Here is an 18,721-nt window from a genome sequence, read left to right as displayed (position 1 = left end):
TTCTCAATTCTTATAACATTTTCCAGTAAATCAAGTTGTGTTAAAAAATTCTTTGGGGACTAAAATTTCAGCTACAAATAAGTAGGAGCCATCTTAAACACAAATGCAAACATGTTTGAAGGAAAAGACACACACACACAACACAGAAAGCAAACTCTCCAAAGTAAAAGAGGGTCAATTCAGCCTTTGACCAAAAGATAAAGTCTGTGGAGAGGTCAGATCCTCAAATTCACTGAGCAAGTAAGTCTTCCATGTAAGAAATACAAGCGATTTCATTTGAATTTCAAATAATTGGCTAATAATGAGATTAAATTAAAAGGCTATGTCACTGGATGAGTGAGCTCATTATTAGACTATCTGTGGCGCTCAGAAATCTCTGAGGAGACATGGAGTTTGAGTTCATTTGGACGAAACCAGCCTTTTTTTCCCTCCCAACAGAAATCCCTTTGTAAAAACATCTGCCATCTCATTTTCTCAGGAAGGTTACCCTCAGCCTTCTCTGTCCTCTCCCGTGGACTGGAATGTCCTCATTAGCAAGAATCTGAATAGACCCAATAAAGTAGTATTATTCACAGTGGCACTTAAAGCAGTCATTCCCAGAGGTACTATCAGGTGATATTCAGACCCCAGTCCATGTTACACTGCAGCTGGAAGCCTGACTTACTTCACGGAGTCATGCATGGTCTTGCAAACGTGCAAAAGTGCATTCAGAATGACAGGGTCCTTGGTGGGCTCTTGCTGGTGCCTAGGAGACATTTACAGAGAATGGCAAAAGCATTCATTCAGTTCTCATGTACTGTACATATCTGAGAAGCAGCCAACTATCTGGTTGGCATTTCACAAGGCCCAGTTCACTATTAACGGGCAGCATTCTGGTTTTCTCTTAATTCTTCTCTAAATGACAAGTTTTATAATATGTGTACCTCCTAAAAATATTTTAACTTCTCCTAACTGCAAAATCACAGTAAAACTGTTCTATTTCCTAAGCTGAGCACGGGGTAAACCTGTTTTCTTACTATGTTTCTTGTACTTTCTAAAGCTGCCCACGACCTGTTACTGTGCGAAGTCCCAGGCAAAGTTATTAATTTGATTTTAAAAATAATATAAAAGGATAAACCCTTTCAATGAATCTTTATGTAAATAAAGTAGATATATTTGTTCCAAGTACATTAAGTATGAATTAATGCCATCAATCTCTCAGAAAAACAAGAAAAACCTAAAATATATTAGAGCACCAACAAATTCAATCTTCAAAATGAAACCATATCTATACATTCACTAAAGTGATTTTATCTTTTTTAAATTAATCTAAAATACACATGATATCAAGATGAAATAAACCAGTTATAGATATAATTTAATATATTTTAAAAAATCAATCTGTAACTTTTAAAATAAAAATAAAAGGGCCAGCAAGTGGCTTGGTGGGAAGGCACTGGACTTCCATATGGGCGACCATGGTTCGAGTCCCAGTCCTGATGGCTTGCTTTCTCATTTTTTTTCTCTCTCTCTGCTTCTTTCTGATCAAAGTTTTTAAAAAAGATAAGTAAAATTAAATTAATTCTTTAAAAAAACAAAAAAAATTAAAATTAAAACCATCCTCCACATACCACCTTCAAATGTTTTAATGTATCACTTGTCAGTAGACAGTCTGAGGAAACATAAACTTAATCAACAAAATGAAGAACTAAATTTGAAACCTGATCACAAATAAGCTACTTATCTAATCGCTGAAAATGAAAACCTCTCTAGCACTGATGCCTTCATAAGTATGCCTTTATTTCTTAATCCTTCAAAATGTTGTTCCCTAGACAGCTCATCAAAAGATGGCTCCTCCTAAAAACATTCAAGTGAAATATAGCTGCTGGCCAGGTGCTTTCTAATACTTACTACTGGGCTGTTGGAAAAGTCATGATGCATTTTTTGCATAGAAAACTGGAAAAAATACGTCATGACTTTTCCTGACAACCCAACTGTTTGTCTTCCTAAACACTTATTACAAACTTTTATGCAGATGGTTGCTTTTAATGAGATCTTCCTAATGTTGCTTTCCATGTGCAATGTGTACTCATCACCAGGCCTCGCAGTATATGAACTGCTTTGTTAACAGTAGTTTCACAAAGGCATCAGAAATCTAAGCTTCTGAAGACACCAACTTATACTCACTTGATAAAGGCTTCCATGATGCATTTGCAAACCTCTACCCGCACACTCTCTTTTTGGAACATGTCCAGAAACGGCAGAAATTTTTCCTAAAAATGAAGAAAGCACTTTACATGCAATTTACTCAAGTTACTAGGAGGAAGGAATTTGCAGGCCAGTTTTTCTTTGGAAGTCAGAAAGCAGAAAAGTTGTCTCTGTGGCAGTCAGAGGAGAGTTTCCCAGGATGCAGGGAGAGGATTGGACTGGGATTTTTAAAAACTGGTACTACTGAAACAACTTACATGTGCCCCAGGGGTTAGTGCTGGGATCAGTTCACATTTTGGGGAATCATCGGGGCAGCCTATAGATGACCAGAAACTTTTCCAGGTACCAAAATGCAAGGCAGACTAATCTTTTTTAATAATGATGCACAGAGAAAGAAGGCTCAGGTGGAGTGGATCAAAGGGTAGTATTGAACCTCAACTGCCCACCCTGAGTTTTGACCCTGACCTTATGGCTATATGATCCTACACGAGTTATTCCACCTCTTCCAGAATGATTTTGTCAGAACAATAACTCCTACTTCCCAGTGGTGGTGTGAAAATAATGTGAGACAATGCATGTAGAGGTCCAGTGATGTGTTTGCAGAATGGTCTTTGTTCAATTAATATTAATATTCCCTTCTATTACTTAAGGCATGTCTGTGTGCACATGTGCGCGCGCGCACACACACACACACACACCCCTACAATCCTATGACTATACATAAACAGAACCTGGAAGAGGAAAACTATGGGAGGGACAGAGAATGTTTCTACACAGAAAACAGTCTAGAATTACTTGTACTCTAGTAAACTTGAAAGAATGTGACAAGATTTTTTTTTCTTTTTAAAAGATTTTTGGTGTAGGGTGCATGCGTTCACTAGAGAAAGACAGAGAAAGAGAGAGGGAACATGAGAAATCACCCCATAGAGGGGACAGCCATGCCACAATTCTTTCTCCTCAATTCTCCTCTTAGCAATCTGGGCACACATGCACACACACGTGGCATGTTTTTCAAACTGCCAGGTCTGTGACTTGAATCACAGAGTAAGCCATGTGGGATCCAGTGCCTTAACCACCTGTTGACCCCTGGCATAGGAAACTTTAAAATTTTGAGGGAAACATAATAAATCCTAAGTCTGTCAAACAGAGGTAACGCTAGCTTGATGTATTTTATCATCTTGACGTTAGAATGCATGGTAAGAAGCACCAGGTAAAAATGAATGGAAGGAGGACTGAGGACGAGGAGGCCCAACCAATCTGATGAAAGGTGGAGAAGTTGTGTAGTGTCCACTACTAAGTCACAAATGAACTAGAAGTGATGTTTTTCTTTCAGTTTATGTGCACCTGTCAAGCAACCCTAATCCAAAAGTCCAAAATCTGTCATGCTCCAAAATGTGCAGCTTTTTTTTTGGGGGGGGGGAGAGGTTTTCGCTATAGGGCACGTGCGCTCGCCAGACAGACAGAGACAGAGAGAGAGAAAGCGAGAAATCATCCCCCAGAGGGGATGGTCACGCCGCAATCCCTTCTCTTCCATTCTCCTCTCGGGATCTTGGGCGCGCATGCACACGCGCCTGGTGTGTTTTAAGCCACCGGGTCCGGGACACGAACCGCGGTTGACTACGTGGGAGTCCAGAGACATAGCCATTACGCTAACTGCTAGTTCCCCAAAATGTGCAGCTTTTTGATGGAAAATTCTATGCTTGACTTCAATGTGAGAGGTTGCACTTAAAATGCTGCGATACTAAAGCATCGCATAATCCCCTTCAGGCATGTGTCTAAGGTGTATAGGAAACAAAAACAAATTTCAGGTTCGGACTTCGATGCCATCCACAATATCTCATTATGTACATGAAAATGTTCAAAAGTCCCCAAAGACCCTCACATCCCAAACGTTTCTGGTCGTAATCATTTCAGCTAAGGGACATTCAAGCTGTATTATTTCTTCAAATGCTATTTAAGTTGTCAGGACATAAATACTTACTGAGTTGATCAGACCCAACTGCTTTATCAAAGGAACTGCTGAATAATTCTTTTGGCCTAGAGTGCCATGAAAAAAATGACTGAGACATCAAGAGAACTTCTGACCCAGATACAGACTTGCAAAAATAATTAGGAAATATGACTTACCACTGAGAAAAGAACTGAGAAATCATGGAAGTGGGCAATAACTTTCTTAATTATTAACTGAAGCTGCAAAATAAAACAAACAAACAAAAAACACTTCTTACTTAATAAAACTTCGATTTCTTCCCAAAGGCAACTGCCTTTTTTTTTTATTTTTTAAAAAATTTGCTAGAGAGCCTGTGCATTAGCAGAGAGAGCCAGGGGAGTGGGATGGGGCAGAGGGTGGCGGGGGCTGTTGGAAGAGAGAGAAAAGAAGGTAAAGGGGAATGAGAAAGTGAGAAAGCACCCCCCTGCAGAAACGGTCATTCTGCAATTCCTTCTCCATTTCTTTTGGAATTTTGGGAATATGCACACATGTGCCCACACGCCACTGGGTCTGGGACTAAAACCAATGTCAGCCATGTGGCATCCAGTGCCTTAACCACATGCTCCAGCCCAGGTAACTATCATAACTTACAATTATGATCTAAAAGGGTAAGCCTGAATTGTTCAAGGAATGGGGAATTAGGGTTAGCTTAGGCCCTATCTTGGTCTATCTCACTCAGTACATCCTACTCTAGTGATGTCTGAGCCTCAGTGACCTCATCTGCAAAATGAAGATCAAAGCAGGACATTCAAGGAGTAAATGGGATGGCTCCTGTAAGGTGCTTAGAGCAGTACTTGCCCTTGGAAAGCTCTCCTTCGTGTCAGCTACTGTTAATACTCAAGGGTGGGCAAACTTCCTGTGAAGGGCCTATATCCCAACACACTTTCCTATGAAAGGCCTATATCCCATCACTCAATGCTGCTATGGTAGAGTGAAAGCAGTATGGCCAAGACGTAAATGATAGGCATGACCATGTGCCAATAAAACTTTATTTACAAATACAGCTGGCAGGCCACCTACGCCTGTGAGTCATAGTTGGCCAACTTCTATCGGAGACCTTTGTGGCTTGACACTGATTACTTCAGTGTAGAGAATTAGGTCTGAGTTTGCCAGTGGGATCAAAGGCCACATTACCAGAGGAGGTTGACACAGACTGTAAGGACTACCTCAGAAATGCCCAGGTACTGACAGTTACCACCCCTCACCCTGAGATGCACACAGTCCCCACTGAAAGGACTGGTAGGTCCTTGGTCCAGAGAACCAAGTATTAGGTCATCGGGAAAGTCATGACATGTTTGTTTTAATGTTTTCCTATGCAAAAATGTGTCATGACTCTCCCAATGACCCAATAGATGCTATTTCTAAAGAAAATATTTTTTAGAATTTTTAGAATATCCCTGCCCTGGATGCTATGAAAAAGTTCACTTAAATACTTTGTATGAAAAAGTTGCAGTTTAGGGAACCAGCAGGTGGCATAGTGGTTAAGGTGCTGGACACTCCCACATGGCTGACCACAGTTCGAGTCTAGGACCTGGTGGCTTGCTTTCTCACTTTCCTTCTCTCTCTCTCTCTCTCTCTCTGTGTGTGTGTGTGTGTGTGTGTGTGTGTGTCTCTGGTCAAATTTAAAAAATAAATGGATAAATAAATAAAATTAAATAATTATTTAAAAAGCTGCTGTTTAAATCATTACAAAGGAAATCTTTCATGTTCTAAAACCAGAGAATGTGAAGTACAAGCCCATTTCATAATTCAGCAGCTTACTAGATCAGTGAAGCAAAAGATTAATAAAGAACTTCCAAACTTCATGACAAACAATGCTTCAAAGCAGAAGATTAGAAGATACTGCAGTATTGTCTTAAAATAGCTTCTGAAACACAGGCAACTAATTCTTTCAGAACATTTTTAAAATATTTAAGTAGTTATCCATAAACTCTAATCTTAAAAAGATAGGTTATTTCCTTCAATATTCCATTACGAAAATGCTCAAGCATAAAGAAAACTGAAAAGACTATACAACACACAGCCAAATACACAACTACTTAGCTCTATAAAAGCTTACATTTTGTTACATTTGTTTTATTTCCTCATCTATCCATCCATCCATCTAGTAGCAGAATTCATAAACACACAGACTGTGCATTTTGGGGGGAAATAATGTCAAACTTGCAGAAAAATTGATAGAATAGAACATAGAGTATAGATAGCTCATATTTTTTTTAAGAATACTTTAAATTACTTTTTTATTCTATGTAAGGCACACTATTTCTCCTGAACCATATGAGAGCAGACTATGAATCATGTCCCTCAACCCTTAATACTTCATTTTGTATTTCCTACAAATAATTATATTCTGACATCTCCACTTTGCTGTTGGCAAATTCAAGAAAGTTAATATTGGTATAATGAAAACACTTTCATCTTTTTTCCATATTCTAATCTTATCCATTATCTGAAAAAGTCCTTTATGGAATTATTTGTTCCTCCCTTCCATCCAGGAGCTGGTCGGGAACCACGTTCAGCAGTTCATAGGTGCAGTGACTTTCCCAGGGTACTGCGTCTGAGGCGCATGCAGGCTCTGTTCCTCACTGGTGATTATGAATTCTGATTAGCTGGTCAATGACTGCAATTTCCCTGCTGTACAGGCACTATTTTCCCCTTGCAATTTAATATCTGTTCTAGAGAACGATCCTTTGAGATAAGCAAACATCCTGCTCCTTGTGAGCCCCCCACCACCTCCAGATTGATCATTTTTGCCTGAAGGTAGATGATTAGTCTTTACTGTGACTACTGCAAACTGGTGATTTTCCATCTCTACCATTTGCTCCACATTCCTTAATTGGCACCCCCTGTCCACTTTTCGCCTCGTGTACCTACTTACCTGCTCACCATAAAGGAAGTCTTCTAGAATCCTACTGTATTCTATGGGTGATGACCCATTACTGTCTGAATTTCTCTGCTCAAATTGGGAGCCTGTGAGAGTCACTTTTGAGTTGCTCCTGGACCCTTTTCATGTGTTTCCATCAGTTTTTTTTTTACCACTTCCTTTTTTTTTAAAGAATTTTTTTTTAACTTTAACTTTATTTATTATTATTATCCAGTTTGATCAGAGAGAGAGAGAGAGACAGGAAGTGAGAAAGCAAGTCACCAGGTCCGAGACTTGAACCGTGGTCGGCCATGTGGGAGTCCAGCGCCTTTAACCACCATGCCACTTGCCAGCCCTATCACTTCCTTAATGTACGGCACACACACACAAAATGTTCAGGACTCATCTTATACTTCTCTACTCCAGACCAAGTCTCCATGGACCGAGGCAATATTTTTTTTTAAGAGATTTTTGCTATAGGACACATGTGCTTGTCGGAAAGCAAGAACTCACCCCCCACAATCCTATCTCCTCCATTCTCCTCTTGGAATTTTGGGCACGCATGCACATGTGCCCAGCATGAGATTCAAGGTTGTGGGTACAGGGCTCAAACTGTGGTAGGCCATGTGGCAGTCCAGCGATGGTTGGGACCAGCAGATGGTCAATTTTACCTTCCTTGCCATGACTTCCCTTCGTCCATGCAGCTCACTCCCATACAGATGGCTATCCTGAATGCTGGCTGACCCCAGAGCATCTTTTATAAGTTACTTTGGATATGACAGACTGATAGTCTAGTACAGGTCCCATCCCTCAATGAACTGCCTCAAAATTATGCTATTTGAAGTTTTCCATTAACCAAGTCCTGAACAGTCCAGGTCTTAGTACACAGTCCTCAATAAAAATTCTAATGAACAACAGTCTTGAAAATCCACAGGGGTACAAATCATCTCTTCTAACACTTTACTCCTTCAGTGACATTTATTTACGGGGCTTCAGCTGTGACATGTACCACGTACTGCTTTCATCACAACTAGAAAAATGTATGTGGTAAGTGGCTGCTCAATAAATTGTAAAGATGAACCGTTTTAATTAGTGAACGGTGAAAAATAATTGAACTAGTAAAATATAAGTATTCTAAAATTTTACAAAAATATTTAACTAAATGCCTTATACTGAGTGAAGTTCAAAATCAAACTAATGTGATGATAGCAGAAAATGATATTATTATATGAAAAGAGAAAATCTTAAATTAGGTCAGAGTAACTTTTGTTTTTATTTAACTTTATTTATTTATTTTATATTTTTAAAGTTTTGATCAGAGAGGAACAGAGAGAGAGAGAGAGAGAAAGAAGGAAAGTGAGAAAGCAAGCCACCAGGTCCAGGAATTGAACCGTGGTTGCCCATGTGAGAGTCCGGTGCCCTTAATCACCACGCTACCTGCTGGCCTCCTTTTTTTTATTTAACTTCATTTATTGATTTTATTTTATATTTTAAAAATTTTGACCAGAGAGGGACAGAGTTACTTTATAATAAGTGATCTTAAACTAGAATCTAGACTGGAGAGGGAAAAAAAAAAAGAATACCCTATCACAAAGGACATGGAGTCAACTGACAAACGCAGGGCATGACCTGTAGAGTACCAAACAGTAATACACTAACGTTAGAGTCCCAGAAGTTGGTAACAGACCACAGTTATGGACAAGGGTGCCCTTAATCTTAGGAAATATTTATCAAACTTTTTAGAGGCAAATATGTGGCATGAAGTAGCAACTCATTCTCAAGTAATTCAGAAAAAAATGTACATACATATGTGAGTGCACATAAGTGTATCTGTGCACATGCAATAGCAACAATCAAGCAAATGTGGTAAAATGTTAACAGTTAATGAATCTGGGCAAAGAATAATGCAAGTTCTTTGAGCCAGTCTTTCAACTTTCCAATAAGCTTACATTTATTTTTAAATTAAAGTTAATTAACAGGGACCAGCAGTTAGCATAATGGCTATGTCGCTGAACTCCCATGTAGCTGACCACTATTCAAGTCCCAGACCTGGTGGCTTGAACTCACGCCAGGCACATGTGCGTGCATGCCCAAGATCCCGAGATGAGAATGGAGGAGAAAGGATTATGGCGTGGCCATCCCCCCTGGGGGGTGATTTCTCACTTTCTGTCTCTCTGTCTCTCTTTTTCTGGTGAGCGCACGCGCCCTTATAGCAAAAACCTCTCCAAGAAAAAAAAAATATTAATTAACACAGTAACATAGGCACCTTACTTAACAGTGACAATTGCTTATTCAGCATTTATCATGTGCTCAGCGGCTGTGTCTGTCCTGCATACCTTGCCTTTTGTTTTGCCATCCTAGGTTCCCCATCCCCACCCTCTGCCATGTCCCATCTTCCTCCTCCATTGTCCCTGACATTCATGATTGTCCTCAATGCCTTCCGCCCCCCCCATTCAATTGTTCTACCAATGAACTCAATTAGTCTAAGTATATCCACTAGCTAGCACAGCTGACATATCCTTACACATGTATCCAAATCTGATCCTAGGCATAAACCCCAGGGAGTAGAATGCACATACTATAAAGTAGTCCCCAGTTGTGTCCATACACCTCTCTTCAGTCATCAAATGTGCATTTTTTTTTCCTCCTGCTTATTATTATTTTTTTTTTATATTAAATTATATTGCCTAACACTCATTCCCTGAGTATCATCACAACACACCAAGTGTAGTTTCCCATCTAGGATAAACTGCATAGTGTCTCAATCAAGCATGTCGTCACCAATACTGTTCCATTTCTACTTTCATACATATAAATATGTTTTTTGTCCTATGTTTGACCCTCAGCCCTTTCCCCCTCTCCCAATTACTCTATCTCTGCTATAGACAGCTATCCTCCAGAGGGGTCATTGAAAATGCGATACCTGCAAGTAGAGGGAGAGGGGTAGACCTTCTTATACTGCATTTCAGCAAATCCTTGCGACAACTCTGAGGGTAGAACTATGATCCCCACTTTACAGGTGAGGAAACAGAAGCAGAATAAGGTTTAGAAACTGATTAGGGAGCACATGGCAGAGCTAGGATTCAAACACAGAATTATCAGACTTCATGGTTTGACCCATGCAACATGACTATTTAATTGAAAAGAGCAAAGTTTTTTATTTTTTTAATTTACCAAAGGTGCGTGCGCTTGCAGGGAGTAGGGACAGAGAGAGAGAGAGAGAGAGAGAGATAGACAGACAGAGACAGAGCAACCCCTATAGGTAATGGTCTCACTGTAATCCCTTCTCCATTTCTCCCTCCTTTCAGGATTCTGTGCACACACAAACACGCACCCAGTATGTTTCTCAAGCCTCCAGGTCCAGGACTTGAAATTCATAGTCAGCCACGTGGGATCCAGTTGCCTTAACCACCATACCACCAGCTGGCCAAGGACAGTTTTTAAAGTGTCAGACTGAGAAAGGCAAACCTATTACCTGAGGGTAAGAATCTTCAAATGCACGATCTGGTGTCATGTGCTTGATGACATCTGCCAAAACGGTATTCACCTCTCGTTTCTAAGTGGGGAAAATAAATCAGAACTGAATCACTCAATGGCAATCACTGACCATTTTCCAAGGGGAAAGGACTAACGTTCAGAATATCACACACATCTTCAGGAAAGTTTCGGATAGTCGGCTGAAAGTAATACAAAGAAATATCCTCTGGTCTAGGATTCACTGCCCTAAACTTGGCTTCATCTGTACCAAGTCAGGACTCGACACTTGTTTTCAAAGGTTCTGGAGCCTTTCACAGCCTCTGCTTCTCCTAAGTGGTACTAAAGCCTGCTGTGCTAATTTCTGTGTTTCTGTCCCAGGCCCCTCCCATAGGCAGAGAGTGTAGGAGGCCTTATGGGAAGAGCAGACTGGCCCCTTACAAGCCATCTGACCTAATTGCTCCTGTTCACTTTCATCACCTATAGCAGGGGTTAGCCAACTACAACCCAGTGCCTGCTTTTACACAGCCCAAGAGCAAAGAATGGAAGTCTGGGATCAAGGCACCAGCAGATGCAGTGTCTGGTGTTGGCCCACTTCTCCCAGGTGGAAAGGGTACACAAACTTCCTTGGCCTCTTTAATAAAGTCACCAATTCCATTCATGAGGTACCAATCCCACCATGATCTAATCAGCTCCCAAAGGCTCCACCTCTTAATACCATCACACTGGGGATTAGGTTTCAACATACAAATTTTGGTGGGGCAAAGAGAAGTGTGGACAAAATCATTCATAACACAGCAATACTATACTTCGATTTCTAAAAGTTGATTAAAATAAGCAAAGAACTCTGACAGTAGGATCTGAAACCACTCGGTTGTGTCTAAAGTCTCTACTCTTTGACAGGCTCAGTATTTCCCAAACTATGGCTCTAGCCTGTGCTCAGTGAAAGAAGCATCTTCTTTTGCTTAGGAAAAAAAAATACACACAAATAAATTATACTTAGGAAATGCCACTTATTAAATTCTCATAGAAAGTCACAATGTGCTTTAGTATATAAGCATCTATGTTGTCCTAAAAAAAACCTGCTTGGTTTTAAATAATGCACATTTCTCAAGTTTATATGTGAGCATGGGATACTTTTATTAAAGCATATAATTCATGCTCCATTAACACTTTAGTATGTAATGCAGTTTTATAAATAAGAACAATGATCACTGTAAAACGTCTTATCTGGACTCATTCACTATTATAAACATGAAATAAAATCTAATTCAGAAACAAGCTCACAGCCAAACATACCGTGAAATGTTTGCAGGTGTATTCTACCCACACTTCGGCGCAATTAATGTAGTCCTGCAAAGAAAAGGTAAAAATGTCTTAACGATAAAGACAGCATGGTTAACCTGATGGCAAAAGGTCATCATGTACAAATCCCTACAAGGGCTTTGACAGTGAGAGTTCCCAAGTGGTAAGAAACACAGATGAGGTTCCTCTGCATAAAGTTCTGGGCCACTGATAACATTTTACCAGGAGAGGCAAGCTATAAAAAAAACATAAGCTGCCTAAAGCTAATCAGACTTTTGTTCCAGATTGTTCCTTGGGCCGAAATGGAACTGGGAAGCTCTATCACAATCACCGAACTGGAAGAATACAAGGGCATCAACTTTCCAGATAACTGTGGGGTGCACTCACACCTCAGCAGAAAAACCAGTGGCGGATCTGGCTGAAGACTCAAGTTTTGCTTACAATGTGATCTGGGATGGTAATGTGCTGCTCAAGCAAGGCTAAATCACATGGAAGATCACAGGTTCAGTTCCTAGGTGACCTGTCTATGCTGGCACATGTGCTCATGGTCTTGAAAAACTGAGAGCTGGGAGAAATTGCACCACGAGACCCTGGCGAGAATGCTTCTATTCTTTCACTCTCATGAAAGAAACTTTTTAAAAATGTGATTTTCACACGTTCGGAAAAAAGAGAGGCTTGTCTCCTTTAAAAGAAAAATGAAATCATTTGGGCCAGCATGTGGCATGGTGATTAAGGCGCTGGGCTCCCACATGGCTAACCATGGTTCAGGTCCCTGTCCTGGGGGCTTACTTCCTCTCTCTCTCTCTCTCTCTCTCTATCTAGTGAGTGCATATGCTCTAAAGTAAATTTAAAAAAATAACAATGATAATAATGATAAATAAATTTAAATAAATAATTAAAAAAGAAAAAAGAATGAATGAATGAATTTGTCCTACAGAGAGGCAATGTGTGTGTTTTGTGAAAAGCAGGGGCCAGCAGGTGACGTGGTGGTTAAAGTGCTGGATTCCCACATGGCCAACCACAGTTTGAGTCTTGGATCCAGTGACTCAAAAAATCACACAGGAATAGGACCAGCAGGTGGTGTGGTGGTTAAGGTGCTAGATTCCTACATGGTCAACCACGGTTTAAGAACCAGACCCAGTGGGAACCAGCAGTTAGCGTAATGGCTATGTCGCTGGACTCCCACGTAGTCGACCGAGGTTCGCGTCCCGGACTCGGTGGCTTAAACTCACGCTGGGCGCGTGTGCGTGTGTGCCCAAGATCCCGAGAGGAGAATGGAGGAGAAGGGATTGCGGCGTGACCATCCCCTCTGGGGGGTGATTTCTCGCTTTCTGTCTCTATGTCTCTCTCTGTCTGTCTGGCGAGCGCACACGCCCTATAGCAAAAACCTCTCCAAAAAAAAGAACCAGACCCAGTAGCTTGAAACTCACACTGGGTACGTATGCATGCAAGCCCAAAATTCTGAGGAGGATGAAGGAGAAGAAATTGCAGTGTGGCCATCTCCACTGGTAGGAGACTTCTCACTTTCTGTCTCTCTGGTGAGCGCATGCACCCTATAGCAAAAATCTCTCAAAGAAAAAGAAAGAAAGACAGAAAAATAACACAGGACATGTGTGTGTATGTGCCCAAAATAATGAGAGGAAAATGGAGAAGGGATTGTAGCATGGTCATCACCCCTGGGAACAATTTCTCACTTTCTCTCTCTTTCTTTGTCTCTCTCTAGCAAGGTTTTTGTACCTATAGCAAAAAACCTGAAATAACAGGCCAGCAGGTGGCATGATGGTTAAGGCACTAGAATCCCACATGGCCAACTGTGGTTCAAGTACCAGACCTGGTGGTTTGCTTTCTCACTCTCCTTCTTTTCTTCTCTCTGCCTCTCTCCGGTTGAATTGAAAAATAATAAATAAATAATGCCTCAAAAAGATTAAAAAAAAAAAAAGAGAGAGAGAGAGAGAGAGCCAGGGAAGGATGTGATGAAGTTAGTCCAGGGGCTTCTGTGGTCGTGGAAGCAATACCTTTTCTCCCCAGTGGGAGCTAAATCAGTGTTGGCAAATTGCCTAAATGGACAGTTTGACAAGAAACTCAACAGACAACTTGATGGCACCATCACTTGCACAACAGCCAGTCTATCAGCCCAAGACTTCCGACACCTTGTGTAGTAGGGAGGCTTCCACTAATGCCATTCGAGAGCCAGAAACCAGAAACCGTTCTGCTGATTACTGGCTGAACTGCTCATCTTCCATTAAGAAACAATCTACCAAATTAGTATGCTCAAATTCAAAAACTACATTTATACTTGCATTTTGGATGCCCTTTTTTAAGTTAGATGCTCTTAGAGTTTCACGTATTAGCATTTTTATACTTTTAGTGCATCTTGAGGCTTAAAGAATTGAGATACAAAAATCAAAGAAATATACCTATAAAGCTATTAGTTCTCCATTAAAGATAAACAGATAACACAATGAAAAGAAACACTTCTTTTCAAGAAGAGGTATAGTTAGTTAAAACGTAAATTTTTAAGAGAGAAGAACATATAATACTGCACCATATAGACAAAAAGCCATTGACCTAAAGTCTAAATGGTCACCCACCTGTGGATTCTTTAATTTAGTGATAACTTTCCAAGCTTCATTGAGAATCTGAAGTCGATCACTCTCAGGAGGATCAGCCAAGGCCAAGTTTAATCCCAATGAGCGAAAAAGGAGATGCTGGGAAAAATATCAAATTATTATGTTACTGGAGATTTAAAATCAAAGTAATTTGAGAAAAAGAGAGAAAAGGTTGTGACACTTATTTCTTCTCAGGGCTAATCTTCCAACAACCCTTTCTGAAGCACTACCCTAGGACCGTGTGAGTTAGACTGAAAAACTTAAAGAGCTGGTCCCGTGGTTTGGTCTCATTTGTGGGCCATAAGATTCTGTTGCACTAAGTTTTCAATAATGAATGAAAATATATTTTTAAAGATCTAAGACCAAAGTTTTCCTAACTACTTGGTAGCAAGCTAATTTGGTAGATTTAAGACTCACAGGGGCCCGACACGCAGTAATTACTGTGTGTCCAACAATCCCAATCTCTAACTCATCTTCCATCATGTCCATCAGAAACAGAGAGTTTGCTTGTTTTCCTGCTGGCTCTCGGTGCCAGGACACTGGACTCTCTCCCTCGAGTGCTATCAGATAGACACTGCCTATTTGTTCTCCCGCTGAGCATTAAGTCAAGAGCCTACCTTGGGGAAGCCAGACTCATCGCACTCTTTAATCATGCCGATGAAATCCATAGACCTCGTGGCAATGAACTCTGCCCGGAAAGCTGACATTACGGAATTCAGCAGCAAGGCACTGCAAGACACAAATGTTCCAAGTCAGCTGAGGTTCCTCTTAATGAAAGTTGCTTTAATTTCAGGATGTATACTGCCAGGAAAGATGATGGACAGCCGTTTGATGGTCAGGTTGAAAAAAAAAAAAAAAGCTAGAGTAAAAATGCAATCTCTAGAAACTAATATACTGTTCTATACATTTCTGGGGTGCGATACATGTTGAATTAACTAGATGAATGGGTGTACAGTGGATGGACAAGTACATTAGCGAGCAATCCAATCCATTTAAATAGGAAAAGCTGGGCCCAGCAGTTAGTGTAATGGCTATGTCACTGAACTCCCATGTAGTTGACCGTGGTTCACATCCTGGACCCGGTGGCTTAAAACTCATGCTGGGCACGTATGTGTGCGTGCCCAAGATTCCAAGAAGAGAATGGAGGAGAAGGGATTGCAGCGTGGCCACCCCCCCAGGGGATGATTTCTCGCTTTCTATCTCTTTGTCTGTCTCTGGGTGTCTGGCGAGCACACGCGGCCTATAGGAAAAACCTCTTACAAAGAAAAAAAAAAAAGGAAAAGCTAGCGTTAAATTGGCCAGTGCATTAATAAAATAAACATTAAGTAACACTTTTGACCCATGGTACTCATACATATCCACATCTCTTGTCAAAGAGATCTTATGTTTGAGGCACTAAGAACATAATGGGGGAAAAACCCATTCAAGGTTGCTTATATATCTTTTTTTAAAACATAATTATTTTATGTAACTGAATTTATTTACTTATTTTATTTTGACCAGAGAGGGACAGAGTGGGGTGGGGGGGAGTGAGAAACTAAGTCACCAGGTCCAGGAATCAAACTGCAGTAGGTCATGTGGGAGTCCAGCGACCTCAACCACCATGCCATCTGCCGGCCCCAAGGCTGCTTATATATCTACCACTGAAAGGAGAGCACAGCGAACCTCAGATGACCAGAAGACAGAAAGATCAAGTTCATCTTGGCCCTACCACTTAGCACCCCACGTGGAAAAGACTGTGCTAAGTGGTAGGGCTAATTTACAGATGAGGAGACTGAGGCACAGTGAGATCGAGTAAGTAGACCAAGGTCACAGAGATGAGACAGAATGGAGCCAAGATCTGAGGCCAGGAAACTGGACTCCAGTGGGGAGAGCCTCTCTACTGGTTACTCAGCCCCTCTGCCAGCTCTCTTATCCACAAAAGCTTGCCAAGCTCAAAGGGACAGCCAAGTTCATGTTCAAACTCATGCTTTATGAATCTTAAAATACCTACTTGTTTCCTAGTTTCTTACATCTCTCCATCATCTCAGTCAGCAGAGCCTAATAAGTTAAAAAATAATTAAAAAAAATAAGGTTAGAGGGTTTAAAATAATATTTCTAAGAGATTTCCAAAGGAATAGTCTAAAATGTAACCAAATACTCACAAAATTCTTAGCACCTGATAGGGAAAAGAAAGGTAAGGATAGAACAAAAAAATTGCTTTCTTGGCACTTGGTACAATGGATAAGGGTTGTGGCCCTCATGTCCGCACATTTGGGTTCAAATCCAGCCTCACCAGTGACCAACAGCAAGACCTTGGGCAAGTCACTTGACTTGGCTGAGCCTGGGTCTCCCCTTCCTTACATGGAGGACAAAAGTGGCCCTACTCTATCTGCGAGGTTACTGTTGGATGACAAAGAGTACCCTTCTGCACTGCAGGGTACCAATGGGAAGAGCAAGACATTGCTTTCCAGCTCTCCTCTGATACCCAACCCCATTTTCCCTGTTTCGTAAGATGCCCATGGTGTGCTTAGTAATACAAGCAACTAAGAAACAAAAGCAGTTCAGAACAATGCATAAAACCTGAGGTCCTTAAATTCCCAAAAGCATGAGCTGAAGCCTGGGTTACCTCCTAGAAGGCATGTTTTAATTTATAGGGAAGTTACAGGTCTACAGTGTAGCCCCCACCCTTTCTTCACAGCAATGCTTCCAGAATGCATGATGTAAAAAATAATGTAGAGCCAATCAGCTGCCTGCGTTATTCTAAGCGGGTCAATGTGAACCCTTGATGGCTCATAATGTCCCCCTTCTTGCTCTCCTCGTTATATAAACAAGCCCGCTTGGCAGTCAACTGGATGTGCACTTTTCCAGGCAGGAATTGGTTTAGGATGATTCCTAAGCTTTTGGCTCAAATAAACTATTTCCGGTTTACTTTCTGTGCCAGAGCCTTCCTTCTTAGGTTGACACAGCAAACTTTGGGCCAAGGCTTAGTGGTCTCACCTCTCCGAACCACTCCAAAGCAGGTGTTCTATCCTCCCATTTCACAGATGAGCCAAGGAACACTTAGGTGCTTTGCACAAGGTCCCATGGATACTGACAGCAGCCAGAATAAAACCTGGATGGGCTGGCATCAAAAGCCATCAAATAAAAATTATAGGAGGCCATAGTTTCAGACTAAGCTCCTACTCTAGGCCCCAACAGACCAAATCAAAATGGAATCATTCACGCTAAAGATGCCACATGAGCAAATCACAACTTTAAGGAAGCAGATAGATTCCAAAACAGACCATCTTGGGATCAGCGGATGGCGTAATGGTTACATTGCTGGATTCCCACAGTCAACCACGGTTCAAGTCCCAGACCTGGTGGCTTAAATAAACCTCATGAAGAGTGGGTGTATATGTGTGCCCAAGATCCCAAGAGGAGAATGGAGGAGAAAGGGATTGCCATCCCCCTATGGGGAGGGTGATTTTTCACTTTTTATCTGTCTCTCCAGCGAGCACATATGCCCTATAGCAAAAATCTCTCAAAAAGAAAAAAGAAGAAAAGACCAGCTTTACTGAGAACAGGAAATTTAGATCTCCCTGAGTCAGAGTAATGAGCCTCCGAGCTTACAAGGATTGAAATGACAAATCTACTTGTTGTGCTGTGTTTCTGCTTTCTTCAGCCCTTCTCTGTCTATAAAAGCAAACTCTTCTGCTCAACTTCCTAGAACACTCTTTTGGTTATGCTCAAATCTGTGTTTCCCAGATCACAACTCCTAGGATCCTAAATAAAGCTTTTAGCTCTTTACAAATTTGGAGTTTGAAATAAATGGACAAGGTGTTGCTCTCCCCAAGTTTCCTCTCTACACATTTCAAAGCACATTTTTCCTTAAAGGAAATTAATATTTTATTCATTGGAATACTGTTAATGGCTTTAAAGCTATCTTGAAACAATTACAAATCTTTAAAAGAGCTCCTGTTGTTTAAAAAAATCAATGGAAGAAGTATCCTTTAAGGGCAGTGGTTTGTGGAAGGTCAACCCTAAGACAAAGGACTATTAACAGGACACTGAACACAGTCCCAGGTGCAGAGCTAAGGGTTTTACTTCCCTTTTCTCCTCTACTCCTCAAGTCAGCCCTGTGAGGCCCCATGTAACACTGTCCCCATTTTACATATGAGGAAGTCAAAGCTCAGATAAATTAAACCACATAAGTGGTGGAAATGAAATTTGTACCTCAATCTTATTTGTATTTGGCCACAAAAGTAAAAACATTCAAAGTCTTCTTTATTCTTTAGTACAATTCCACTCTTTCAAGCTGTGTCACTCGTG

General features: G+C 40.9%; 1 protein-coding gene across 4 annotated transcripts in view; it reads right to left on the bottom strand.

Moving 5' to 3' along the window:
- Nucleotides 1-18,721, bottom strand: part of VPS35L (VPS35 endosomal protein sorting factor like) — a 143,579-nt gene that overhangs the window by 59,176 nt on the left and 65,682 nt on the right. For all 4 annotated transcript variants that reach the window (XR_003549098.1, XM_027771090.1, XM_027771088.1 and 1 more), the window contains exons 15-22: nucleotides 16,422-16,468; nucleotides 15,046-15,157; nucleotides 14,411-14,527; nucleotides 11,814-11,867; nucleotides 10,516-10,596; nucleotides 4,315-4,377; nucleotides 2,167-2,252; nucleotides 665-745 (exon numbers count right to left, since the gene is read on the bottom strand). Coding sequence is in view for 3 of the 4 variants with exons in the window: in XM_027771090.1 (XP_027626891.1) it covers nucleotides 665-745; nucleotides 2,167-2,252; nucleotides 4,315-4,377; nucleotides 10,516-10,596; nucleotides 11,814-11,867; nucleotides 14,411-14,527; nucleotides 15,046-15,157; nucleotides 16,422-16,468 (641 nt within the window). In the remaining variant the exon portion in view is untranslated. The remainder of the gene's footprint in view (nucleotides 1-664; nucleotides 746-2,166; nucleotides 2,253-4,314; nucleotides 4,378-10,515; nucleotides 10,597-11,813; nucleotides 11,868-14,410; nucleotides 14,528-15,045; nucleotides 15,158-16,421; nucleotides 16,469-18,721) is intronic.

This window comes from Tupaia chinensis, unplaced genomic scaffold (genome assembly GCF_000334495.1).
Source record: "Tupaia chinensis unplaced genomic scaffold, TupChi_1.0 Scaffold000182_1, whole genome shotgun sequence".
Classification (NCBI taxonomy): Eukaryota; Metazoa; Chordata; class Mammalia; order Scandentia; family Tupaiidae; genus Tupaia; species Tupaia belangeri.
This window is presented reverse-complemented; position numbering and strand designations above follow the sequence as displayed.